Below are 27,270 nucleotides of genomic sequence, written 5' to 3' on the forward strand. Positions count from 1 at the left end.
AAAGTACAGATGGTTAACCAATACTTTCAAACATCAGTTCAAAAGTATATATCAGTTGTACAAAAGAATTCATTGTGACATGCATGTATGCAATGCAGTATGCACCTATCAAACCCATACCCTCTATCTCCCTCTACCTCTCTCCCTCATATCCTGTCTGTCTCTAAGTGTAAGTCTGTCTCTGTCTCTGTCCGTGAATATCTCTGTCTGTCTGTCTGTCTGTCTGTCTGTCTGTCTGTCTGTGTGCTGGTCCTGGGGCTTGAAGTCAGGGCCTGCGTGCCATCCTTCACCTTTTCTTGTTCAAGGCCAACACTCCACCACTTGAGCCACAGCTCCATTAAAAAAAAAAAGAATGTGATTACTTGGAGATGAGGCTCAGACACTTTCCAGCCCCAGCTAGCATCAAACTGCCGTCCTCAGATTTTAGAGCTCTGAGTAGCTAGGATTCCAGGGGTGAAACACTGGTTCCTGGCTTCATTTTCTCAAGTGTGAAGTTGAGAATGTTCAAGTCCAGCTCGGATGAGGAAATGAAGTGAAATGAAGAAATTCTGTGAAATGGGGAGACAGTATACAAGTGTCGTGATGCCAGTGAAGTTAGCGTTAGGTGGGGACTGCCCAGTACACAGTGGTGTAATGGGGCTGTAGAGGGGAAGTGGTTTCTGTGCAAAATTGGGGAAGACAAAAGTGTTGAGGGTGTCCGGAAAGGGTGGAGGTCTGAGGGCACAGGATCTGCCTGAGCCTAGCCTTCCTCTTCTTTCCATATCCAGCCTCCTATCGTTACCTAAGACTCCAGCTACACTGGCTTTGTGATCGGAGGGTCTGTCATTGTTCAGCTTGGTAGTGTAGACTGGTGTCCAGTGAGAGGAGGGAGTAAAGAAGGGGCAGGGAGTCTGGAAGGCAGGGAAAAACCTGTCTTCTCCATTGTGGAAATTCTTTTCACTCAGTGTTGGTATCTTATTTTTCAGATCCATCTTCCACCGTGCTAAAGATGTTTCCGGAGCAGCAGAAAGAGGTATGTCATCACAAATCCAAAAATAAATATCCCTTCCATGTCCATTCACTATCGACTAGTTTTTAGAGGAGAACTAATGGAAGGACAGAACACCTGCTCTGCTGCCTGCTCCTCCAGTCCCCATCATAGATGAATCTATGGCCTTTATTTTATTTATTTATTTTTGGTTCCAATGACTAAGTTGTAGAGCACTCTGCCACCCACTGCTTGTCAAAATTACCCTTTTTTCATATATTTTTTATTGTAATTAATAGAAGGGTTACATGATATTTGCCAGATAGATGGTGCATTAATTCCCATACATTGATACCCTTTCACATGTCTTGGTCCCCATTTCCCTCCCCCCACTCCCACCCCTCATCATGTTTTCCCCCCTTCCCTATCCAATTTCAAATAACCAAATACAAATATATCCAATATATCAGATAACAAAGGGAGATACTGTAACAACATGAGATAACCAAGGGACAGCAAAAGAGATGAGAGATAACATAGTACCTTAAGAACAGCAATCATTCATTATATGGCCTATGTTTCTTATCCTAGAGGTCCTTTCATTTAGCGTCCTACTATATGGCCTTTTGTATCAAGGTTTTGCTCTGTTGCAAATCTCTGCTAGGAGAGCCCAAGGTTTCTACTGATTATGACAAATGAGGGAAACCATTGAGCCTAAGTTCCTTTGAGTCTGGCTTACTTCACTTAATATGATCTTTTCTAAGTCTTTCCATTTCCTAACAAATGGGGCAATGTCATTCTTTCTGAGAGCAGCGTAGGATTCCATTGTGTATAAATACCACATTTTGTTGATCCACAAACTCGTTCAACCACTATGGAAAGCAGTATGGCAGTTCCTCAAAAGACTAAACATAGAGCTCCCCTGTGACCCAGCAATTCCACTACTTGGCATTTACCTAATCATCCAGAAACAAAGACATACTAAATCCACCAGCACAACAATGTTCATTGCAGCACTATTTACCATAGCAAAGATATGGAACCAACCTAGATGTCCCTCAGTTGATGAGTGGATCAAAAGTATCTTTTCTTATGACTCAGAATTCTCCAGGCTTTGCCTCCCACCTCTTTGCTCCATGTGGACTACTTTCTTGGTGTTTTTGTTTTGCCCCTCCTGGGGCTTGAACTCAGGGCCTAAGCTCTGTCCTTGGGCTTCCTCAAGGTGAGATCTCTACCACCTGAGCAATAGCACCATTTCCAGCTTTTTTTTCCCTAAGTATGTGGTACCAAGGAATCAAAGGGTCTTCATGCATGCTAGGCAAGCATTTTATCACTAGGCCAAACTTGAGGCCATGCTTTCTTGGTTTTTAACTCAATAGAGAATGATCTCAGCTTTGGGGAACAATCCAGAGGAACTCTATACCATTAGTTTTACTTGGGCCTTTCTGTTGTCTCTTGGATTTCTGGTGACTTTTTCCCCTTTCACACAGTTAATGTGAGACTGCTCTCCTTGACTGCCACCTGATCTCTCAGAATTCTACCTAGCTTCCTAGCTTTCACCTGGACGTTGAGTTAACGTGTGCGTCCTTTGATTGGCTTGATTGGTTCTGGGCTAATGGATGCTTGTTTTCTGTACAGAATGGCTTAATGTTTGCATATAACCTATGCTCTTTCCCCCACATACTTTAAAATCATCTCTGTATTGCTTATAATGCCAAATATTATGCTAATAGCTTTATACTGTGTGTTTTTTTTAATGGAAAAAGAAGTCTATACATATTTAGTACAGGTGCAAGTTTTTTTTTCCCCCAATACTTTTGATGTGTGGCTGGTCTAATTCTTGGATCAAGATCAATGGATATGGAGGTCAACAATACATTTCATGGAGTCTGCATTTCCTGTAGTGGTCAGTGCTGCCTGTAGGACCTGTGCTAATCATGTTAGATTTTGTGGTGGCCGAATCTTCAGGTCAACCAAGACACTGAGGCAGGGCATTCTAGGTCTAGAGACTACTTCACAATTTGGATAGTGGAGGGCAGTGCCTAGAATTCTCTTTGGGTGGGGTGAATTCTTTACTACTGCTCACCTGCATTGGCAAATACCACGGGATGTCTGTACTTATCACCAGCACTTCCAAATGTACATGTAAACTTTTCCTTCTGGGGACAATTACCCATGAAAATGACAAAGGCATCTTTTCCCCCCTTCCAATTATAAGAAGATATTTAATGGCCTATTTTTTAAATTATAAATTCATTTGTGTGACTAAAGCTAAGATATCAGTCTTAACCAACCTAAAGCCAGTCCTGAGGCTTGAACTCAGGGTCAGGGCACTGTCCTTGTTCACTTTTTACTCAAAGCTATCACTTGAGCTACAGTGCCTCTTCCAGCTCTTTCTGTGTATGTGCTAGTGAGGACTCGAACCCAGAGCTTCATGCATGCTAGATTAGCACTCTACTACTAGGCTACACTCCTGACACACTTTTTGCTTTTTTGGGGGAAAGTTTTTGAGACCAATCTGCAGCTGGTCTTGGACTGATTACTTTACCTTTGTCTCCATCATAACTTGAATTTTGGATGCTCACCACTGTACATGGTTTGTTGGTTGAGATAAGTGAAGTATTGCTAACTTTTGCTTGGGCTGATCTCAAACCATGTGCCACCACATCCAACTTTATTGTGTAAGCACCTTCCAATTGATGCCCATGGATAGCAGAATTACTAATTAGTCATGTGGTTGGTGTGGGAATTAAGACCTCTTTGCCATATTTGTATGAGATGTAGGTGGCCTGGAGTGACTTCTTGGTTCTCTGTAACTTGAGAACCAATGCCAGCCTAGAAGTTTGGTAATTTTTTTTAAAGATTTGAACAGTGTAGTCACTCATTAAAATGGTTTTATTACTATAATAAATCTAGCACAAAGAGAAGAGGTAGTGGGAATCTCCCTTGTTAAATCCATTGATTTTGAACATTGGTTCAAATTCCCAGCAGAGCAGTATCTGAGCTGATGGATCTTCTCCATAAAAAGGCCTTGGCATTGAGCCATTGCAAAAATTAAAATGAATTCAGATTCACTCATGCATGCAGCTTTAATTTACAATTAAAATATTATGGTTACATATTTTAATAAAAGTAATTAGATGGGTCCAACTGAATCAACTCTTGTGTTTAATGAGACAGAACCCAGGATCCAATTGGAAAGACCGGGTGGCTGTGACAGGAGACACATTTTGCAGCATCTTTTGTAGAGAAAGGCGTTGTCCCTCTTTTTAACCCATCGTGTCCAACAAGACCAGCTTCATTTCTGTGCACCTCATTGGAAGCCCATTTTTGCATTGTATGAACGAGCAGTTCCTACAGGTCACAAGTGATTTCATGGAGATTGACATCCCTGCCTGGAACCCTTTAAGTGGCTGCTTCCTCCCAGAAGGCACGGGACTTCTTTCTTAGCTGCTGGTTCACTAGATCACCACCCCTGCTGCAGAATGGAAAAAATCTTTTTAGTGCACATGTCTCTCTGTTCTCCTGGATCATTTTTTCTCCCCCAGTCCTGGGGACTGAACTCAGGGCCTGAGCATCAGCCCTGGGCTTTCTCAAGGCTAGTGCTCTACCACTTGAGCCAGCTTTGCTATGTATGTGGTACCAAGGAATGGAACCCCGGTCTTCATGCATGCTAGGCAAGTACTTAACCACTAGGCCAAACTCCCAGCCCTCCTAGGCAACTGCTCTACCTACTGAGTGATTCCCCAAGCCTACGAGTAGTATTTTATTTTTATTTTTATTTTTATTGTTCTTATTTTTGGTGCCAGTGCTGGGGTTTGAGCTCCTTTTGTTCAATGTTAGCACTCTACCACTTGAGCTATAGCTCTAGTTTTTTGATAGTTTGTTAGACATAAAAGTCTTACCAACTTTCATGCCTGGGTTGGCTTCAAACCATTATCCTTAGATCTCAGCCTCACAAGTAGCTAGGATTACAGGCTTGAGCCACTAGCACCTGGCTTCTGAGAGTTTTGATACTGAATGTGACTACAGCTGGAACAGATGAATATCACTAAAGAATAAACAGCATTGCCTGGTGTCTTATGACATAAGAGGCTTTGAAGGGAAGCAGCACTCTATCACTCTCCATTGCTTAAATTAATTCTTCCTCTTTCCCCTTTGTTTCTTAATCTCTCTCCCCCTTCCTTCCTGTTCTAAGTCATAGACATTATGCCCAATTATTAAGTTTTCCCATTAAAAACTAAGATGCTTTTCATTAGAGGGAATTTATATTCTTCTGCAGGCTCAGAATAGCCACTTGAAATAATGTTCCTGCCAAGGTCAGAAGGTCCCAGGTTGCTGCTGTCATTCTGAGCCCCATGTTGCATTAACATCACTTGAGGCTATTCCTTCCTTAGTTAGGTCCAGAGAAAGAGCATCCTCCCCTTTTATTTCCTTCTTCTAGCTTTAGGAAGATATGCTCACTACTGAAAACTTTTAGAAAAGTAGTAAGGCAAACAAAACAAAACCAACAAACAACAACCCCCCCCCCCGAAGTTTGAGCTAGACAGCTGACTCCAGTAATTCTTGCTACTCACGAGATTGAGATATGAGAATCAAGGATCAAATTCAACTTTGGGAAGCAAGTCTGTAGGACTCTTATCTCCAGCTAATCAACAAACCGCTGGAAGCAGAGATGTGACTGAAATGGTAGAGCACCAGCTTTCAACAGAAAAAGCTAAAGATAATGCCAGGCTCTGAGTTCAAGCCCCACTACTAGTAATAAATAAGCAACGGAAGTTTGGGTTCTCTCCAGTGATTTTTTTTTGTGTGTGTGCATGTGTGCATATCCTTTTTAGGAAACATTATATCGGGGGCTGGGAGTTTGGCCTAGTGGTAGAGTGCTTGCTTAGCATGCCCAAAGAAGACCCAGGTTCGATTCCTTGGTAGCACATACCTGGGAAAAGCTGGAAGTGGTGCAGTGGCTCAGGTGGTCGAGGGCTAGCCTTGAGAAAGCCCAAGGACAGTGCTCAGGCCATGAGTTCAAGCCCCAGGACTGGCAAAAAAAGAAAAAAAACCCATTATATAGAATTTTTAATTTACTTTCACATGTTACCAGTTTAGTGTGCTAATACATTGCAGGGAATACTTGACCAGCTATGATTAAATTTGAAGTGGCTTAGAAAGAGAAACATTAGTGAACTGTTGTACCCAAATTCCTAGAATCCCGAAACGACCACCAGAGGCCACAGTCAAAGCTAAAAAAGCAAGGGTCATTTATTACGAGTCTAGACTTGGACCTCCGCCTACCCGTAGCCGGCAACGCTAAGAGGCCCTGAACAAGGATTTTACACAGCTTTTATAGGGAAATTCCGTGGTTAGAACCACCTGATTGGCTGTTTGGTAACTCAAACCACTGGTCACTTTAAGATTAATCAGAGCTCAGGTGTCTAACCACTGAGCATCAAGCTGTTGCCATCTGGGGTTCAAGTACATGGGCCCTGAGCCAGGGGAGGAGGGGGTCATTCCCAGAACATGGGACAATCTTGGCACAACAGAACATAAATTTATTTTCAAGTTTGTTAAGAAATAGAAAAAAAATCTTCATTTTGGTGAAATGTGAGAAACACTACCTCAGCCAAGTGATGAAAGTCTGTGAGATGGGAAGGTCACGGCGACAGGGGCTTTTAATAAGCGGCAATGAAAATGTCATTTTACCACTGTGACCTTCCTTCCCATCATAAGCCCAGCCAGTTCTGAGACAATCTACAGAGGACCTGACCCATTCTCAGAATCGTTAGGCTCAGCCGAAACAAGAGAAGTGGAGCAACGTTCTTGCTAAAGACCTCAAGGAGTCATGATACCTGTCTAATGTGGTAGCCTGCTGAAGGGGCAGAGTTTCAGAAGAGATGTTGCTTATACCAGCATTTATCTAATAACAAAGTAGGCAATCTCCTCCTCCAAAACAGTAATTACAGTGAGGCTGAACTTTGCCTAGTGTTTACTGTGACTGAAATAACCACTAGGTAGAACATGTTTTCAAGTCCAGGCTTTAAACCAGGCAACCCAAGGTAGCTGAGTTCCCCTTTAACTTTGGGCCATTTAGCCTCATTTTTCTTCTTTGTAGAATCAAACTTGATAATACTACCAAGCCTTTAGGATTGTTGTGAAGATATGAAACAGTGCAGTGTAAAAATGTGAAATAGTGCAATGGGCCAGCATGTCAGGGCCCTGTACAAAATGGCTATATACACATATATATGTATATACACATATGTATATATACGGCTATATATACATATATACACACATACACACAAATATATATATATACACATACACACACACATACATATACAGATATAAGAGTCTCATGGACTCTCCTGCCCAGGCTGGCTTTGAATCATGATCCTCAGATCTCAGCCTCCCGAGTAGCTAGAATTACAGGTTTGTGAGCCACTACAGCCTGGCTAATTCAGCTACTTTTTTTTTTTTTTTTTGCCAGTCCTGGGGCTTGAACTCAGGGCCTTGGCACTATCCTTGGGCTTTCTCAAGGCTAGTGCTCTACCATTTGAGTCACAGTACCACTTCTGTTTTTTTCTATGTATGTAGTTCCAAGGAATTGAATCCAAGGCTTCATGAATTCTAGGCAAGCACTCTACCATTAGGTCACGCTCTTGGCCTCCTCCAGCTACTTTTAAAAACATTAATTTTATTTTCATATTAGGTCTAGAAAGGCAAGATAAACATAAAAGTTGAAATTGGGTCTGGGTGAGAGTGGGTTCATTAAAATATAAGTGTGGTTATCACAAGAGAAAACAGCAATCAGAGTTTCACCCGAGGTCTTTCTTAGTGACCTCTTTTCATATGGAGCATGTGGTAAGGATCAGTTAGTTTAAATTTTTAATTCTACTCAGCCTTGTGTTTTCCTTCATACTAGATAAAGTCATTAGGCCCCAGAAGTCATTCAAGTGTTTAATAAGGTTATTAAATTGACTAACTGCAGCCATAGAAGCCATTTCCATAGGAAATCCATATGATTCCAGGTATGGAGGCTGGGGCTGTCCTCTGTGGCTGATAGACTGTCAACATTCCCTTGAAGGATGGTTGGCAGTATATGAGGGATGTGGCTAATTAAGAGATTATAGGTGAACTTCAGCTGCCTGGGTGTGCTGTTCGTAGCTGGAAATATGGTGAAATGTCACTAATTCCTACTAATTGCAAGGTAGGGGAGGAGAGGCTTATCTGAATTATAGAATATTTTAAAATAAATGTACTTTGATTACATTTAAGTACACATTTTAACTCCAACTAGGCTAACAATGGTTGCCTGCTACATGTCTTTGGGGGCTAAGTTATTGATACTATCAGAATGATTTTCAATTATTTCTAGGTAAATAGGCACTTCTGGACTTCGTTCTGGCTCCTGCAAACAGTTTGTTCTCATTGATCTTAAATATTGCTCTGGTAGCCTTCTGCTGTTAATTGGCCTACCTTTAAGGGAAGGAGTTTGTGTAATTAAGATAAATTTCTGACCAGCTTTGAGATAAATTATCATTAATATGTAGATTCTAAGAAGCCGCATGGATAAAGTCTTACTTCAGTGGAGGTTTAATTTTGCTTTCTTCTCCCTTGAAATGATGTGCTTGTTCCTGCAAGCACTCGTCTGTTCAGTAGTTGCTATTAATGGGTTCATTGGAGGTGTCATGCACTCAGGTCTGAAATGACAGTCTCCCTAGAGAAGCATTGTGCCAGCTAGAGGAGGCCCAAGGTGAGGGTGTGTAGCCCAGTAAGGGTCTTGCTGTAAGGGTGTTACAGTGCCTGCAGCATGCCCTGGGGGTCAGCGGAGCTCAGCCAGTCAGAAAAGTCTGCTAGTAGCTCACGCTTCTAATCCTAGCTACCTCAAGAGGCTGACATCTGAAGATCTCAGTTCTGAGCCAGCCTCTAATTAATTGCTAGAAAGCCACAAGTAGTAGAGCAGGGATAGTGCCCAGGCCCTGTATTCAAGCCCTAGGACTGACCAAAACAACAAAGATCGTATGGCATGGATGTAGTCTTTTTTCCCCCATTATTATTATAATTACCTTTAGGTAGCTCATAATTAACAACATTAAGGCAGCATTTAATTGAAAGCATCCTGGTGCTTTCACTAGCATTTTATAGTTTGATCTACCTAATAAATAGTTAAAAATGGCTGGATAGTAATTACTCTTATTTTCCAGGTATAGAAAATGAGGTTCAGTGAACTAAGTTCTTAATTTAAGGAAATGGGTGAGCCAGAATTTACTTCTAGTCTTGTGACTAGAAATTTGGTATTCTTTCTATGAAAAGGGATGAGTTCTCCGAGGCTTAGGGTCCCAGTTAGGCAATTATGAACCAACAGGGAAGAGAAGACTCTATTTTCCTTTTTCTTTTTAGAACTGTTTGTCATTGCTTAATAATGTGTTAGGAAGCTCCGGGGTATGTGGCAGTACAAGGACTTACACAGTTTAATCCAGATCACAAATTTGTAACAAATTGACAAATGTGTTTCTCACGTTTTCTGTGTTTCCATTTCTATAAACACCTAAGATTTCAGCACCAGGTACATATTTATGCATTTTGTGCATTTGGAAATGGTTAGCTTTTCTTTTTTGGCATAGTCAAGAGCTTCTGCTTCTTCAGTGGAAAAGTAGCCCTGACACTGGCCACCAAGGGAGGGTGGTTTTCACGTGGTCTGTGACTAGGAGCTGCCCTTCACCCCCAGTGGCACAGGGTACTGCTTGAGACCACTGAAAATGTTCCATTGCTTTTGAAATGTGAAGAATGAACTTTTAGGTCAAAGAAAGACATTAGTAGTAGTAGTAGTAGTATAGTAGTAATAGTATTTTGTCAGTTATGGGGCGTGAACTCAGGGCCTGCTCTCTGTCCTTGTGCTGTTTTGCTCAAAGCTAGTGCTCTAACACTTTGAGCCACTCTGTTTTCTGGTGGTTAGTTGGGGATAAAGTCTTAAGATCGTTTCCTGCCCTGGCTGGCTTTAAACGTTGGTTCTCAGATCTTAGCCTCCTGAGTGGCTTACAGGCATGAGCCACCAGCTTCTGACTGAAACTTGTATGTGTTTTAAATACGTGTGTGCGTGTGCGTGCGTGTGTGTGTGTGTGTGTGTGTGTGTGTGTGTGTGTGTGTGTAGAAAGGCTCTATAAGGACAAACCTGCCTTAAGGCCTGGAAAAGCCAGAAAGCAGCTGTGGGTAGCTGTGGGTATATGGAAGGCAGGCAGGCTGGTCCACTCTGGCTTCACTTCCTCTTTTCTTAAACTATCTACCTTTCTGTTGGTTGACTCATTGAGGATTAATTACATTTAGAAACTGTGTGTCTGTGAAAAGTATAAATTTAACAGCCCCCTTTCCCCCCCCTCCCCGCCCCCACCACACACACCTAGGGGAAAGGCATGGATTAAGTGCATAGTGCCTTTAACCAAACTTGCAATGCTTGCCACTCAGGAGGCTGAGATCTGATGATTGGGTTTGAAGCCAGCCCAAGTAGTAAAGTCTGTGTGAGATTCTTATCACCAGTTAACCAGAAAGAAGGCTGAAAGTGGAGCTGTGGCTCAAGTGGTAAAGCATCAGCCTTGAGTGAAAAAGCTAAGGGACAGTGCCTGGGCCCTGAGTTCAAGCTCTAGAACTATCATCAAAAAAAAAAAAAAGTCTTCTGTTTGTTTTTTACAGGACTTAATGTACCCCTAACCTAATGACACTAAATTTAACTGGGGTTTTTAAAAATACTTAAAAAAATTGTTTAAAAAGCCGAGTGTGGGGCTGGGAGTTTGGCCTAGTGGTAGAGTGCTTGCCTAGCATGCATGGAGACCCGGGTTCAATTCCTCGGTACCACATACATAGAAAAAAGCCAGAAGTGGTGCTAAGGCTCAAGTGGTAGAGCTCTAGCCTTAATAAAGCCCAAGGACAGTGCTCAGGCTCTGAGCTCAAGCCTAGGACTGGCAAAAAAAAAAAAAAAAAAAAAAAAAGCCGGGTGTGGTGGTTCATTCCTATAATCCTAGCTACTCAGAAGGCTAAGATCTGAGGATCGTGGTTCAAAGCCAGCCCTGACACTAAAATCCGTGAGACTCTTACCCTCCAATTACCCACTAGAAAACCGGAAGTGGTGCTGTGGCTCAAAGGCTAGGCTGGTAGCCTTAGCTGAAGAGCTCAGGAACGGCGCCCAAGCTCAGAGTTCAAGCCCCACGACCAAAAAAAATTGTTTAAAAATTTATAATGTACTTCAAAGTTATTGTAGAGGTGATAAACAGGGGGGTTATTGTTACATAAGTAAGGTAATGAGTACATTTCTTTTTAAATACTAGTATCTCCACCCTCATTTTCTCCTGCCTACCACTTACCACTCCCCTCTCCCCAAGCTGTAAAGTAATTTTAACCAGTTATGGTTAAAATGTTTACAACATTATAATAGTTAGCTTATTTATTTATTTATTTATTTATATCTCATCTCTCTGTCTCAATTGATTTTTAAAACATATAGTGCAAACGGTTTAAAATAGGCCCTTTGGGGACATTATTAATTCACAATCTCTGTGCTGTGTGTGGACAGGCACAGATATATTGAATTCAAGGAGAAAGCCTTAGGAGTAAAACTTGATAGATGGCAAAAATTGTTTGTGGAGAATGTGGGCTACTTTTCTGCTTTTAAACAACATCTATCCTCTGTACTGAACCTTGCAAGTTACTATTACTTGCTCAACAAGTGCAAGGACCTGGAATACCTGGAGTCTCTTACTATTCTGTTCTGAAGTGGAAAATACTTCAGGAAATGAGTTACACTCTCTCTCACACACACACCGCATGCATACATTCATGTACGTGACAGATAAAATGTATAGGATAGGAGTTGATTGTTTAGGTTTGACCTCAGTACTAGGGCTAGAGCTCAGGGCCTTCTGTTGCTAGGCAAGTGTTCTTCCACTTGATCCAAATCTCTAGTCCTTTTTCTGTTTGGGGTTATTTTCCAGGTAGGGACTCATCCATGGCTTACTTTTCACATGACCTACTACCCTTCCTTATTTGTGTTCTAGAAAGGAATCTGCCAGTCAGTGGCAGTAGTTATAATTTAGAGATACTGAAAGTAAATAATGACCACATTTAAAACTTAAGAAAAATGTGAAGTTATTAAAACAAAAACCAATTTCTTAGATCACACTTTCTTATTGTCTTCAGATTTTCTGTAACCTTCTCCATAACCATGCCCAGTCTAGTTTTACATTATTTCAACATTTCTTTTGTGGCAAATGGTTTTCTGGGTTTGCTCGTGATGCCTGATTCATTAGCTGTACTTCTGGTTTTCTAATGAGTGACGATACATTGGCTAAAGTGCATTTCTTTTCAGTTTGATTTTAGTGCAGTCAGCTCTCAGCCTTTACAGCCTTACCTGACGTTCTGAAGGACAATTCTTGGTTTATTATGCCCTTACAGGAATTTGTAAGTGTCTGGGTCCGAGATCCTAGGATTCAGAAGGAGGACTTTTGGCATTCTTATATTGACTATGAGATATGTATTCACGTAAGTATGCACTCAGCAATCAAATAATTTTGCTTGTAGGTATGCATTTTGTGGGATGCCATGATATAGTTAAAGTAAATAAGTTTTTCTAATTCAAAGATCTGAATTTGAATGATTACATCGAATGCCTTCATTTCAGGTAAAGTACTATTATGATGCCGAAATTGAAATTTTACTTATTTGAATCTTCTATTGCACCTTCTTAATATTTTAGTGTTTATTATTTTTACATGTGAAAATATGGGTGTATCAAAAATTCATGAGTAAAGAGCATTTATAGCTCATTAGTGATATTTCTTTGTGACCCATTGTATTTCCAGATAATATATTGCTTGGTAAATCTCAAGTTTTGAGATGATAAAGATTTCTTGTGAAAAGGGGGATGTGTGATATTTTATAAAGAGTCAGAAAATAGGAAATGAATATGTGCAGTTAATTTGCCTTAGTCTAGATTTCAAACAATTAACTTAATGAGTAAGCAGCTGGAAATTATACAGCTTATTTGGAAGTTATACTGTATCATAATGTCGATAAAATTTGTGTGGTCTGTTGCCTGCAGTGATCATCTTGAACACAGACTAGCAAACTTTTCTGAAAAGGGCAGGTGGTAAATACCTCTAGCTTGGTCCTTGATTTTGAAGCTAGTCACCTTTCCAGTTTTATTTAGTCCAGTCTTCTCTTGGCCCAGACAGTATAGTACAAGAAAGTGAAAATTACTCATCATTTTACTTCACCATTGCACAGAGATCAACTGATATCAATAGACACCCAAACACTATCCACAAGACCATTATTCTTTTTTTCTTTTATAGCTCGCTAACTTAGAAAATATAGCCAAGTGAAAACTCAGAACTACTTTTCTTCTTTTTTTGGGGGGGGGGAGTGATGGTATTCTGATGTTCTTGTCAGGATATGCTCCATGTTTTTATTTTGCTTTTTTTCTGCCCCTATAAGGAGCTCACACCAGCGATGCATTCTATGTGGAGAAATTAGGAACATATAAGACAAGCATTTGAAGTAAAATGAAATCTCTTCTCAAGAATTTTGTCTTTCTAACATACCTTATGGGAGGCATGAAATCTAATTACTTTCTGAAAACAATAAGGAAATAGATGATTGTACAAATGATTCTCTGTATGATGTGAATTCAGAAATCTCTATCTGGACCTACAAATGATGTGGCTTCACAGATACTACTTGTTTGGGTGATTCTCTGAGTGTCTGATAAATGAACAATAAATAAATCTTGTTGGCTTGGTGGCTAGCAGAGCAAGCCGATTTTGGGGAAAATTAATCAGTGATCTCGGTATATCTGGTCTTGCTGCAGCTTCTACCTATTGTCCAATTAAAAGTGGATGTTAGGATAGAGTTCTCCATGGTCTCTATGAGAGGCGAAGTACTTAGAGCCTTCTAGGCAGAGAAGCTGGGGATTAACTCACTTAAATTAATCTCAAGAGATCTAATATCAGGTGGCCAAGAAATCTCAACATGTACTCGGAATTTTAAACTAGTAGATGTGTCGAGCTGGGTAGGTCATTATATTCATTTTCTGTCCTGTGAATGAAAGGTGCATTACTCTGGCATAACCAGATAGATCTTTTATTTCTGACATCCACATTGACTATGAGTAGGAAATTAAGGGACTTAAATGGACCTAGCCTGTACACACAATATCAGGAGTCCCTGCAGTGTCCCCAGTGCTCTCTGGGGAAGGGAACTGAGAGAATGCCTGCCTAAGCTCGTTAAGGCACTAATTCTAGTGTAACACAGCTTGCTTGCTTAGTCCCTCAGGAGCACATTAGGCTGAGCTTGATGAGCTCTGAAATCCAGCCACAGAATGTTCATGTTAGGCTCCCTTTGGCATGTTTTGTTGTCATATCAACAAAGATGGCTGGATTCAGACCAGTGGCCTGTCTGGAGGTAAGTCTCTTAACCTCTCTACATCCTGAGATTTTTCTAAATCTTATGAAGCTGAAGAATATCATGAACTGTGCCATCCATGTCATAGGAACAGTTTAAACAAGAATGCATACAGGCACTTAAATTCCCCAGGGGAAATACGAGTGCTAAGCTTGTTAAGTGGAAGAATACAATAGATTTTTAATTAAAAAATTATTTTTAATTTTTGTTTCAAATAGTAAATAGTTGCCCAAAGGAGTCTCAATTATGCAAATCAGACTATGAATCCAGTGCATTTTGATTGACATCGTCCCTTCGACATTCTCTCCCAATCTCTCTTAATTCCATCCAAACTCCCAAGTTATGTAGTTCAACTTTTGCATACTGTATGTTGAATATAACGACCCTTCCTTCCTCCATTCCTGAGCACCTTCTCTTCTTGCCCTCTTATTGTTTTTTTTTTTTGCCAGTCCTGGGCGTGAGCTCAGGGCCTGAGCACTGTCCTTGGACTTTCTCAAGGCTAGAGCTCTACCACTTGAGTCTCAGCACCACTTCCGGCTTTTTTCTACATATGTGGTACCGAGGAATCGAACCTTGGTCTTCATGCATTCTAGGCAAGCACTTTAACCACTAGGCCAAACTCCCAGCCCTTATTGTTATTTTTAACTAGACACGTTAGTGGCAAACATTTTGTGTCTCCTTTCTCAATGTAAAGAAATAAAATACAACTTCACAAAAATATAGATATCCTGCCAGGCACGGTGGCTCACAGCTGTAATCCTAGCTACTCAGGAGGCTGAGATCTGAGAATTAAGGTTCAAAGCACGCCCAGGCACAAAAGGACCTGAGACTTATCTTCAGTTAACCTCTAGGAAATGGGAAGTGGGGCTTGGCTCAGGGGGTAGAGCGTTAGCCTTGAGCCAAAGAGCTCAGGGACAATACCCACGCCCAGGGGTAGGTTGGTAGCTTTGAGGTGAAGTGCTCAGGGAGAGTGCCTAGGTCAGAGTTCAAGCCAAATGACCCACAAAATATCTTTATTTCAAACCAACTTTAAGTGTTATCATAAAGGCTACGCACAGAGGGGTTGTGTTACATGAATCAGGTAAAGAGGACATTTCTTTTTGGATAATGTCACCCCTTCCCTCACTCTCTCTGTTTTTCCCTCCCGTGTCACCCACAAGTTGGATTTTCAACATATTTATCAGTCTCTTGGTTTTCCAAAGGAAAAAATTTACCTATCTGTTTACCAAAATGAGAGCGTGATGGCTTAGCTTAGGCTGGGAATCCTGCTAGTGGTTTTGTTTTTTTTTTTTCATTGTTGTTGTTTGTTTAGTTTAGTTAGATTAATTTTTTTTTTTTTTTTTTTTTTTTTTTTTTTTTTTTTTTTTGCCAGTCTTGGGGCTTGAAATCAGGGCCTGAGCACTGTCCTTGAGCTTTGTCAAGACTGGAGCTCTACCACAGCACCACTTCCAGCTTTTTTTTTTTTTCTTTTTTTGTATGTATGTGGTACCAAGGAATAGAACCTGGATCTTTGAGCATGCTAGGGCAAGCACTTTATCACAAGGCCAAACTCCCAGCTCCCTTGTTTAGTTTTTAAAATGTATTTCAGACAGCTAGCAACTAGCAATAAAATTAATAGGTAGTATTTTCCACGTGCTTGCTGGGGATCCCTACAACTACCCTGTATTATCACTCAAGAAACCGAGGTTTGGGGGTATTGGTGGCTCACACTTCCTAGCGGCTCAGAAGCCTAAGATCTGAGGATCAAGCTTCAGAGCCAACCTAGGTCCACGGGACTCTTATCTCCAGTTTATTACTACAAAGCTGGGAAAGGAGCTCTGGCTCTGAGCACAAAAGCTCAGAGACAATACCCAAGCCCAAATTTCAACCCTTAGTACTAGCAAAGAAGAAAAGAAGAAACTTAAGTTGAAGTGCCTGCCCTGGAGCCATCTGTTCCTTCCTGTGCCCCACGGGGTTCTCCTGACTGAATTGTCCTCCATCCCATGTGTGCGGGCAGGGAAGTGGGTTTCTCTAGTTGAGTAGTGATCTCAGGATTGCTCGTGGCATGATCTCTAGGGATAGCATGTCAACATGTAGGCTTCTGGGATGTCTTCAAGGATACAAAAAAGTTCTAGTTCTAGTTCTCAGAGATGGCTCCAGCCACATGGATGATGTTACAGTCTTTTATTTTATTTATTCATTTATTTTTTGAGACAAGACTCTCATATAGCCCATTTTGGCCTGAAACTTACCATTTTTCTGCCTCTACCTCTTAAATGCTGGAATTACATGTGTGTACCATTATACCCAGCAGGTTTCATTATTTATGATTCATCCTGAAAAGCAGTACTTGCTGTTAAAGGAGGGCAGGGGGCCCTCCAGGACTCAGGAATGCTTGGGCCATGCCCTGTCCAGGTTGTTACTATTCATTTGTGTTATCTCCGCTGCCTTCAGGGTCGAGATTTTTTTTTTTTTTTTTTTTTTTTGCCAGTCCTGGGCTTGAGCTCAGGGCCTGAGCACTGTCCTTGGACTTTCTCAAGGCTAGAGCTCTACCACTTGAGCCTCAGCACCATTTCTGGCTTTTTTCTATGTATGTGGTACCGAGGAATCGAACCCGGGTCTTCATGCATGCTAGGCAAGCACTTTAACCACTAGGCCAAACTCCCGGCCCCCAGGGTCGTGATCTTGATAGTTCCATGCAGGAATTTACAGTGCTGGTATAAATGTCAGTTTCGTTTGGCTGGTTTACAGCCTATTAAGGATAAACATTTGGGTCATGTTGTGAGTTTGTAAATATAAGGAAAGTTATTTTTTTCTCAAGTGAGGCCATCTTTTCCTATTTTTCTGTACAGACAAACAGTATGTGTTTTACTATGAAAACGTCCTGTGTACGAAGAAGATACAGAGAATTCGTGTGGCTGAGGCAAAGACTCCAAAGTAATGCATTGCTGGTGTAAGTAATTTAAAGAGATTATTGAGCCTTTAACACGATAACCAATAACTAAAAATATAGGATAGGAAGCATTTTATAGGCATTCTTTTTTTTTTTTTTTTTGCCAGTCCTGGGCTTGAGCTCAGGGCCTGAGCACTGTCCTTGGACTTTCTCAAGGCTAGAGCTCTACCACCTGAGCCTCAGCACCACTTCCAGCTTTTTTCTATGTATGAGGTACTGAGGAATCGAACCCAGGTCTTCATGCATGCTAGGCAAGCACTCTACCACTAGGCCAAACTCCCAGCCCTAGGCATTCTTCTTGATTGCAATATACCGCTTTAAATTTATAGATACTGCATCTGAATTTAAAATTTGTTACTTGAGTAAACCCACTTTTTAATGAATGTTGACCGTGAAAGACTTTCCCAAAATGTTTTAAGTCAGGATTTTAAGTTAATTGATTTTCATGTACCCTTATTATATGACATACAATAATAAGTTATATAAACAGATGTGTAATAATTACTGTCATATAAAATTTGCCTTCACTTTGAAGGTATTTCTCAAACTAAGTCAACTTGATGTGGTCATTAAAAGCTATGTATTTTTTTCTTTTTTATAAGACAAGTGCCCGAATTGCCATCCAAAAACCTATTTTTCAATATGAACAATCACCAGCACGTTGATCAACGTCGTCAGGGTTTGGAAGATTTCCTCAGAAAGTAAGTGTACAGAAACTTTGTGTTCAGATGGAAGTGTGACAAAGAGTGGTCCTGTCGGGAAGGCTATTACTACTTCTGAAATGCTAATTGTCACTCTCTAGCGAAGCTACAAGTTCATTTCCTGTAGTATACCGCCATCTTGTGGCTTACATCGCATAGTACACATCTATAATGGAGCCTGCTCAGGAAGGAAACAATAAATTGAATAGGAGAAGAAATATATAGTCTCTTAAGATGTAAAGCACATAGGAATTCCTTGGGGAATCAGCTAACAAAAGTAAAATTTCCCCGGAAATGTTTTTTATTATAAAAGGCATGTCTTCAAAACCATCTTCGTTTACAATATCATCTTTAGGACTGGCTACTAAGGCAACCCATCTGAGCTCTTCTAAGTCAGTGGCATAATTCTTGCTTTGGCTTGGGGGAGTGGAAGGAGAGGGTGGACATTTGCATAGTGGTGTTTGAATAATCTTTGAGGGTAGTTTTCAGAATTATTTTGTGATGTAGGGTACTTCCAGTAGAACTACTTGAATTCAGACCATGAGGATTTCCCTTTGTCTTGTCTTTAGAATGACAGAATGCCCATCCCCCCTGGGAGGCTTGGGTCACGCAGATTTGCATATTGACTCTGAGGCCAAGCTGTTGGGGATTCCAATCCTGGCTCTACCATTAACTAGCTTGAGTTGTAGGCAAGTCTTCCCTTCCCATGCCTATGTTTTCTCACCTGTAAAATAGGGGTAATAACAGTGCCCCTGACACTGACAGGATTAAATGTACTAATGATTGAAAAGCACATTAGAATGTGTTTGTTACCTAACGTCTGAATATTGGCCATTATTTTAATACACTTAGACTTGAATACCTTTGAACTTATTTTTCTACTTTTCCATTGTGTAGATAGTAAATTGGCTGAGTCTTGTGACTCCTCATTAGAGGCAGGGTCCTGTTCCCTAAATGTCCGTGGTTTTTTTTTTTTTCCCCTAGTGGTTTCAAGATCTCCAGACATCTCCTTTTGAGTTCACTAGATAGCAGCTCAGAACTATCCTGTAAAAATATACCGCTTCTCCCCATATGGCTCATAAAGGACTTGGGTATTAAGTATGCACATGAATATTAATGATTATTTCTATTAGATTTGCATAGTGCCTTTCCTTTGAAGGGGTCAGAGAGATATGCAGAGAGGCTCTGGCTTATAAATTGATGGAGGGCAGGGAGAGGAAAAGAAGCCTGAGAAATAAATACAGAGTCCAGAAGGACCACAATAATGGAGGCAAGTCCTTCAAAGATGTTACAATAGTATTTTGATTTGGGGGTCACAAGCATGTAGAACAAAGGGCTAGTCAAGTTTTTTTTTCTGCCCTTTCTCTTCAGGGACATTTCTGATTTGAATTGTTCTCTCTGTGGTACCCAGGTGGTTGATGGCCTGGTCCCTTAAGATGTAGCTTAAGTTTATACAGTGGCCTCCACTCCAGATGCTTCTCCAAGGAAGCTGCAGCCTCGGCAGGGGCACCGAATCCCAGGCTCTGCCAGCACTGGGGAGCTGCTATGGAGAAAGCTCCTCATGTGACATTAAAAGGCTGTAACTGTATTAATGTATTACTACCACTAGTTAAATATAGGCCATGTGCTTTTGATAAGAAATCACTTCATTATTTTGAACACAACCTCTCCTCATAGTTGATCTACCAATATTAAATCCTAATAAAGGTCCTGCGGCCACCAAGGATTATGCTTGTGCAGGTTGTTGTTTTTTTTTTTTTTCTCTCTTATTTGGCTGTTGCTGGCTGTTTGATGCAGAATGGAGAGTATCTTGACTTAGGAGCTCAAGGAGCTGGGGTCCTGATCTTCCCGGCTCTGGATTTTTTTCCCCCAGATACACAACCTTGGAAAAAAAATCACTTGATTCTTTTGTGTCTCATAAGTACTTTGACTTTCTGGGGAAATAGGGTAATATACCCTACACATAGCCGACATCACTGGAGGGTATATTGATCAGATAATCACTCAGAAAGGACTCTGAGAGCCACGTGATAATTATTCAATCAGCAGATACTTATTAAGAGACTACTGTGGGTCAAGCTGTGTGCCAGTCATGTCCATATTTTTTTGAAGCTTTTGTTCTGGTGAGGAAGAATGTGTCCTTTTCAGGGCTGTGAGTAAGTTCTAAAAATCAGATCTAGATGGTCATATAGGAGTCAAGTCATGGAGCAGACAAGGAATCCTCTTGTGATGTTATTTATCTCAAAACTAATACCTTCATGTTAAAAAAAAAAAACAAAAAATGGATACTTCTCTGAGGCTTGAACCTGAAGGAAAGAAAGATTCTAATGCCACCCAGTTAGTTACAGGCCTGATCACCTCTGAGCCCCTAATTTCTGTGTCTCTGAGGCCCATGCACAGCTCTCTGGTTCTTTGTTAATTTGTGTATAAGTAGCATCTTGCGTGGTTTCACCTCTGGAGCCCTTTCCTATACCCTGCCCAAGCCACTTAGGGAAACTGGATATGATATGCCCTTCAGCACTGTGCCTGACCTCAGCTGGAGTCCTTTGAGGTCATTGTTTACCTGCTCAGGAGGGCCACGAATCAGCAGCTTGTAGCTTGTATTTAGAGGAACTCTGGGAATCAGGACATGAACACTGCAATGTACTTACACTGCAGAGATCAATGTATGTTTTTTTAAAATCTGTTTTTTATGTAAGTTGGGAAATTGTGAATTTGAGGGCTGCAAATGTTCAAACTGTACAAACCCAAAACTTTTCTTTGTATATGTGTGTATATATAAGACATATTTTATTTTACATTTATGGTGAGTCCTGGCAAGATTATTTTTAGCAGAACTCTTAATTGCTAATGAAATTTGGTCAATATGATTGTGAGATTTTTTTTCAAAAATATTTATTTCTCCTCAATTTTGACTATAATCTTTCTTTTATATTCTTTCACCTAATTTTAATTGAAAGCAATTGTACTAGTTATGGAAAGCCAGATTTACAGATTATGTTCGTAAGTCTCCTAGAGAATAATAGGATTCCTACTAAGTTTTTAGGTTTGTCATGAGTAGGAACTGGTTTACTTTCTTTACTGAATAAAGCCCGTTAATATAATTGCATTCACCCTAAAATTTGAACTTGTATATTTTGTTTTGTATCCATAGAGTTTTCCTTGCCTTTCTCATCCCTTCCTTCTTCCCTTCCTTCACTCCTTCCTCTTGCCTTTCCTCCTTCCCTCGCTCTTTCCTATCAAAGACTACCAATGAAAATACTACAGCTAGGTACACACACACACACACACACACACACACACACACACACACACACACACACACAGCAGTTTTTATAAATCCTTGTGTTCAATAGAGGGCACCATAGCACAGACCATGAATAACCTTTGATGAAAATTTGAAGGGTTTTTTTTTTTTTTATTTAGTGTTTTTTTTACAGTAAGAGGTAAACAGCCTGTTAAAATTTTTAACAGGATTTTTTTTTCTACATCAGGCTGCTAACCAGCATACAATACAGATGTGTGTATTATATAGTTTCAGTAGACTTAGGACATCTTTAGTTAGAATTAAATTGTTTTGTGTAGCTGTATATTGTTCTTGACTGAGCTACTATATAATATACCTAATAAAATCATGTTGAAGAAAACCAGATTTTCAACTGGATCCAATTCAGGGAGAAAGCAGGTCCTGGTTTGTTTAGTTTGAAATTGTTATAGGAAAGAAATAATTTCTGACTTGAGTCATAAATATCTCTTTAGACATTTCTTTAAAATTCTCGAGGTAGTTTTTGGTTCATTTTTAAAAAGCTTGAAAATCATATACATTTACTTTTATGGAAGCTTCTAACATTGAGATTTTATTGACTGTTTTACAAGGTACTCTTTATATTAAACTTGAAGTTGATTTTCTGCTATTAGATTTGTTTGTGGAAAATGTGGTACAAATATGACTGAGGGAAAAATCAGGTTTCCTCTTCTTATGGGGCAGTCACAAAGCTTTTCCGTAGACAGTAAACCTAGTATAACTTTCACTAAATGAACTTGTCATGCTCTGAACAAAATGGGAAAACGCACCATGTGGTGAATTTACAATGAATTATCAAACTGCAAAATAAAAAGCACAAATACATTTTAAAATCTTTTTACTTATATAAAACATATCTAGCCAGGCTCTAGTGGCTCATACCTGTGACCCTAACGACACAGGAGATCTGAGGATTGAAGTTCTAATTCAGACTGAGCAGGAAAACTCTGTGAGACTTTTATGTCTAAATTAACCACCAAAAAGCCAGAAGTAGAGCTATGGCTCAGGTGGTAGAACACTAGCCTTGAGCATAGAAGCTCACAGGCAGTACATTGGCCTTGAGTTAAAGCTCTAGGACTGGCACAGAACAAACTTCTATCTATTCTTATGTCAGTGTAAGTTTAATCATGTGTATAGAGAGGATCCCATCCCCTTAGTTTTGAACTCAAAACCTATAGGAGTATTTAGACCTGTCATTTTCCCTTTTCCCTCCTCTATGGCGAGCTGGTCAATCAGCTCCCTCTTTTTTCCTATATGTCCTCCAGGTGGCAGTATTAGGTAGAAAAACACCAGGAAATGAGTTTAACCTACAGTAAAATTGGAAATTGAATTATAGCTCAAGAAAAAGGACAGTAGCCTTGAGGTCCTGAGAAACCTGGACTCTGATCACTTTTGTTTTCTGTCCCCATGTGTTAGGTTTCTAGCAAGTTAATCACAGAGTGTGAGCAGTTCAAGGCTCAGTAGAATTGCTCTCGACATGAAATAAAGCTAAAATGAATTTGTGTCCAATATCATTGGCATTAGTGCTCATTACTTTTGTAGTATAATGCCTGAAACCATCTAAAATCAATTTTAAAGATTACCCATTATTTTATAAAGAAAATAAAACACATTTCCAACAGAAACACAGTAGTGAGTATAAGCCAACACACAGTTACTTTGTCCTGTGGCTGGCAAGAAACTACTGACAGAAGGCCACAGGAAATGCTCTGCTCAAACTTCAGTAAGTCCATGTTCATGTCAATGGGTCCTTGCTACATAACTCTTCTCTCGTTTGAAGTGTTTAGAACAAGAATGGCAAACATTTCTGTCTATGTGGGAAATAAATAGAGCGGTGAGAGGAATTTACTAGTTGGCTACTTGTATTTGGTAAATGGCACTTTATCATGGGACATGCTTATCTTTTGAAAAACCTAGGGCAGAGGACAGACAGCAAGTTCTTAAGTGCCATGCTTCAGATTTTCCCTTATTAAAAAACAAGCACAGCTGGTTGCGGTGGCTCATGCCTGTAATCCTAGCTACTCAAGAGGCTGTGATCTGAAGATCGAGGTTCAAAGCCAGCCCGGGCACTAAAGACCTGTGAGACTCTTATCTCCAATTAATCACTAGAAAACTGGAAGTGGCATGGAGGCTCAGGGGGTAGCCTTGAGCTGAAGAGCTTAGTGACAGCACCCAGGCCCAGAGTCCAAGCCCTATGACAACAAAAACAAAAAACAACAACAAACATGCAAAATATGAAGTGAGGCTCATTTGGTATGAAATAAATTATCTGCACCAAAAAACAAAGCAAAAAAATCCTTCATCAGGCAAAATTACATTTGGGATTTTGTGGTTTTGTTTTATTTCCTACTTTTGGTCTGAGCTTCTCCTCTCCTACCATTGAACTGTTAACAGAAACTCAATTATCCTATGTCAGAATGTTTGCTGAAAAAAATTAAAAGTTCTTAAGTGTGAAGTATACTTTGCTTTGACTTCCTGTTTTAAGACAAGCATTTCAGAAGCACACTGATAGTATGAATTGAGCAGGTGTAGATTTGTTACAGGAGGATTTTTTTTGTGCCAGTCCTGGGGATGGAACTCAGGACTTGTTTGCTGACCTGATGGTTTTTGCTGTCTTGCAGTCAGCCACTCAGTTGAGCCACAGCTCCACTTCCGATGTTTTAGTAGTTAATTGGTGATAAGAGTCTCACAGAGTTTTCTGCCTAGGCTGGCTTTGAACCATGATCCTCAAATCTGGGCCTGGGTAACTAGGATTATAAGTATGAGACACCTGCACCTGGCAACAAGATAGTTTTTTAAATTCTCTTTGTAGTTTTGTTGCATTAGTTGAAGCTTATCTTCCAAACTAAACTGTACTTTTTCATGTAGGAAATCCAGTATGTAATTATCATAAGATTATCATCTTTTAGTTACATAAAGTTTTATTTGGTTGATTGTTTTGACAACGTAGAAATGTAGAGCCCACTGAAGATTTGCAGGTCCTAGTGCTTGAACTCAGGTCCTGGCCATTGTCCCTGAGCTGCTTTTTCTCAAGGCTAGATCTCTACCATTTGAGTACAGCACCATTGCTAGCCTTTTCTGTTTATGTGGTGCTGAGGAATCGAACCCAGGGCTGTATGTGTGCTAAGCAAGCACTCTACCACTAGGCCATGCTCCCAGCCCAACCAGGTTCTCTTTGAACTTTGTGATCCTCTGCCTCAGCCTCCTGGATACTGAAACAACAGATGTTCACTGCCATTCCTAATTCTGGAAAAATTTCTAGTCAATCTTAGGTATATATATATAAAAGCTATCTCTCAAATGAGCCCTTGCAAACATGCATTTATTTATATAGACATGCATGTAAAGTCTTGTAAAGTTTAAAAAAGTTAAACATGACTTTTTCATATAATTTTTAGTAGTAGCTGAATGTTTCATAACTGTCTTTCCAATAAAGATGGGTGAATTGACATGCCATTGGCAGTACGTTTTTTAAAGTAGAAGAAATTTCTGTGATTGCATAAGCAAAATATTTCCATAATTAATCCACATGGTCATAGCAGATGGTTAAATGGAAGAAATGTCCTTGAAGTTATTCTTTTAACAGATGTTCTTAACTATTAGCTTCATGTTTTTACTCACCTAAATTTCCAAATAATTGAATAAAAGTTAACATATGCTTTCGTCCCTTTAATGGGCAGAGCCCATCATCAACACAAAGTTTAGCACCGTAGAGAAATTAACTTCAGTGCTAAGGATTCTCTGTCTTCTGCCTGGTGTCTGCCCAGCCCTGCTCACCAGTTATTTCCCCTTTCTGTCCTTCCCAGAGTCCTGCAGAATGCACTCCTGCTCTCGGACAGCAGCCTCCACCTCTTCCTGCAGAGTCACCTGAACTCCGAGGACATCGAGGCATGTGTCTCTGGGCAGACCAAGTATTCAGTAGAAGAAGCAATTCACAAGTTTGCCTTGATGAATAGACGCTTCCCCGAAGAAGACGAAGAAGGGAAAAAAGAAAATGATATAGATTATGATTCAGAAAGGTATTTCCTTGCATTTTGATTTAATGTATACGTATTTATATACTGCACAGTGCACATGTGCACACACATAGATATATACACACTCTGCTTTTTTGTTGATGTAATACTAAGATAATGAAAAAATTAATTGACTGAGATTTTATTGAGCTGTGACAGCTCATCATAGTAGTCTTCACACACACCTCCGCACTGAATTAATGAATGCAGTAGAAATTCAATTATCTGCATTCTGATTATGTGACTTTCATTTAGTCAGACTTGAATTATTCGCGTTTAAATTATCTAGCTAAAAAAATATCCAACTGCACTCCAAATGGCTAATTAAAAGTCCAAATTTCCTGTCTTTCTTTGTGACTGGAGATAATTAAAGTTCTCCTCTGTTACTCAGGCTTTGAGTGTGTTGTGAAAACCAATTTCCTCTTTTTATTATTTTCCCCCTCTCTTCTTTTCCAGTTCATCCTCTGGGCTTGGACACAGCAGTGATGACAGCAGTTCACAAGGATGTAAAATAAGTACAGCGCCGCAGGAATCCTGAAAAATAATTCTAGTGGCACTACCTTAGGAATAGCAAATTGTGTCCAGTCCATAGAGAAGAGAGCTTGCTCATACTAAATCCTTACCTAAAGCTTACCGTCATGATACTAGGTATTTAAGTCCTTAAAGACAGTGGGTAGGTTGTTTAGTAGTGGTATGTATTTTTGTTTGTCTAATTTTAGCCAAGCTTCTGTATAATGCAAAAATGAGAACAACAACAACAAAAATCTGTGAATGCCATTCTGCTCTTTGCCCAATGTTACTGTTAAACTAGACCCTGCCCTCAACGGAACTGATTTGTATGCTTGGGGAAAAATGTAGTTGATTTTGTTGAATCTTAAAAGAGAAGTAAGATAGCATTTAAAACCCAGATAGAGCAAAGGGCACTATATTGTACATGACGTTGGCTACCATGTGGGGGACAGTATAGAGCAACCTGCCCCTTAGACACGTGGCTGCTAGTTGGTGGCGACCTCCCCTGCACTGGCAAAAAATACTTTGCTTTTGCCTGTTTGACTGAACTGCTTCTAAGTATTTAACCTTTCCAGTATTCTATTTCACACTTAGATGGAAAAATGTATCTTACAATTAGAAATATATTAAAATAATGTTTACACCTTAGGAAAAAAAGGCAGAAGTAGTGCTAGTGATATCATTTAGTCTTGTAATATGTAGGCTCAGAAGTAGATTTTCATTGTCTAAAATCAACTTTAAAATGGTTTCTGACAACAAATCATGTGTTTTCATTGTGACTGGGTAGTTAGAATTATAGGTTAATGACTTATTTTCTGACCAAATGGGTATAATTCTTTTAAAATTCACTAGACAGCTCTCATCAATGTGGGTGGATACTTACTACCTGTGTTTTAAAATTACAAGGATCTTAAGAAATTAATGTGCTTAGTTTTACCAATAAGTATTCCCCAAATTTCGGAAAGGGTGTCAACTTGCTGCTTTTCAGAATTAATTCTATGCTTTTTGGAGCCCTTTCATTGTAGATGTCTACCTGGAGATGGTTATGATTTCAACACAATGCCTTTTTTTAGTGGTCCAAAGATAAGATGTTTTAGATAAACTACTTTGAACTTCAAATTGAAGAAGTTTTATTTTCTGTATAGGAATGGTAGAGAAGAATACTCCATGAAAACAACAGAAAGATACTTGCATATAACTTGGATAACTTGTTGCTTTGATGAAATGTAACCCAATCGAACTGGAGGATAGCAAAGCCTGCTGAAAAAAATCCCATTCCATTTTATTTTAACCAGGAACTGAAAAGTTACTGTATTATTAAAAACTCTGAGATAATAGTTTGAAAGAACTGACTAAAGAAAAAAAAAGGCCAGGAAACTAGAAACTAATAGAAG

At 39.9% G+C, this 27,270-nt stretch overlaps 1 protein-coding gene across 1 annotated transcript; it reads left to right on the forward strand.

Annotated features, from left to right (window-relative positions):
- The first annotated feature begins 904 nt into the window (after positions 1-904).
- On the forward strand, positions 905-26,135 carry Snx10 (sorting nexin 10). The gene is made up of 6 exons (XM_090332795.1): positions 905-1,012; positions 12,407-12,493; positions 17,245-17,345; positions 17,948-18,046; positions 25,157-25,369; positions 25,823-26,135. The coding sequence occupies exons 1-6, from the start codon at positions 989-991 to the stop codon at positions 25,902-25,904; spliced, it is 606 nt and encodes a 201-aa protein (XP_090188921.1). The 5' UTR covers positions 905-988; the 3' UTR covers positions 25,905-26,135.
- Positions 26,136-27,270: the final 1,135 nt, after the last annotated feature.

This window comes from Megascapheus bottae, chromosome 5 (genome assembly GCF_031878675.1).
Source record: "Megascapheus bottae isolate mThoBot1 chromosome 5, mThoBot2.hap1, whole genome shotgun sequence".
NCBI lineage: Eukaryota > Metazoa > Chordata > Mammalia > Rodentia > Geomyidae > Megascapheus > Megascapheus bottae.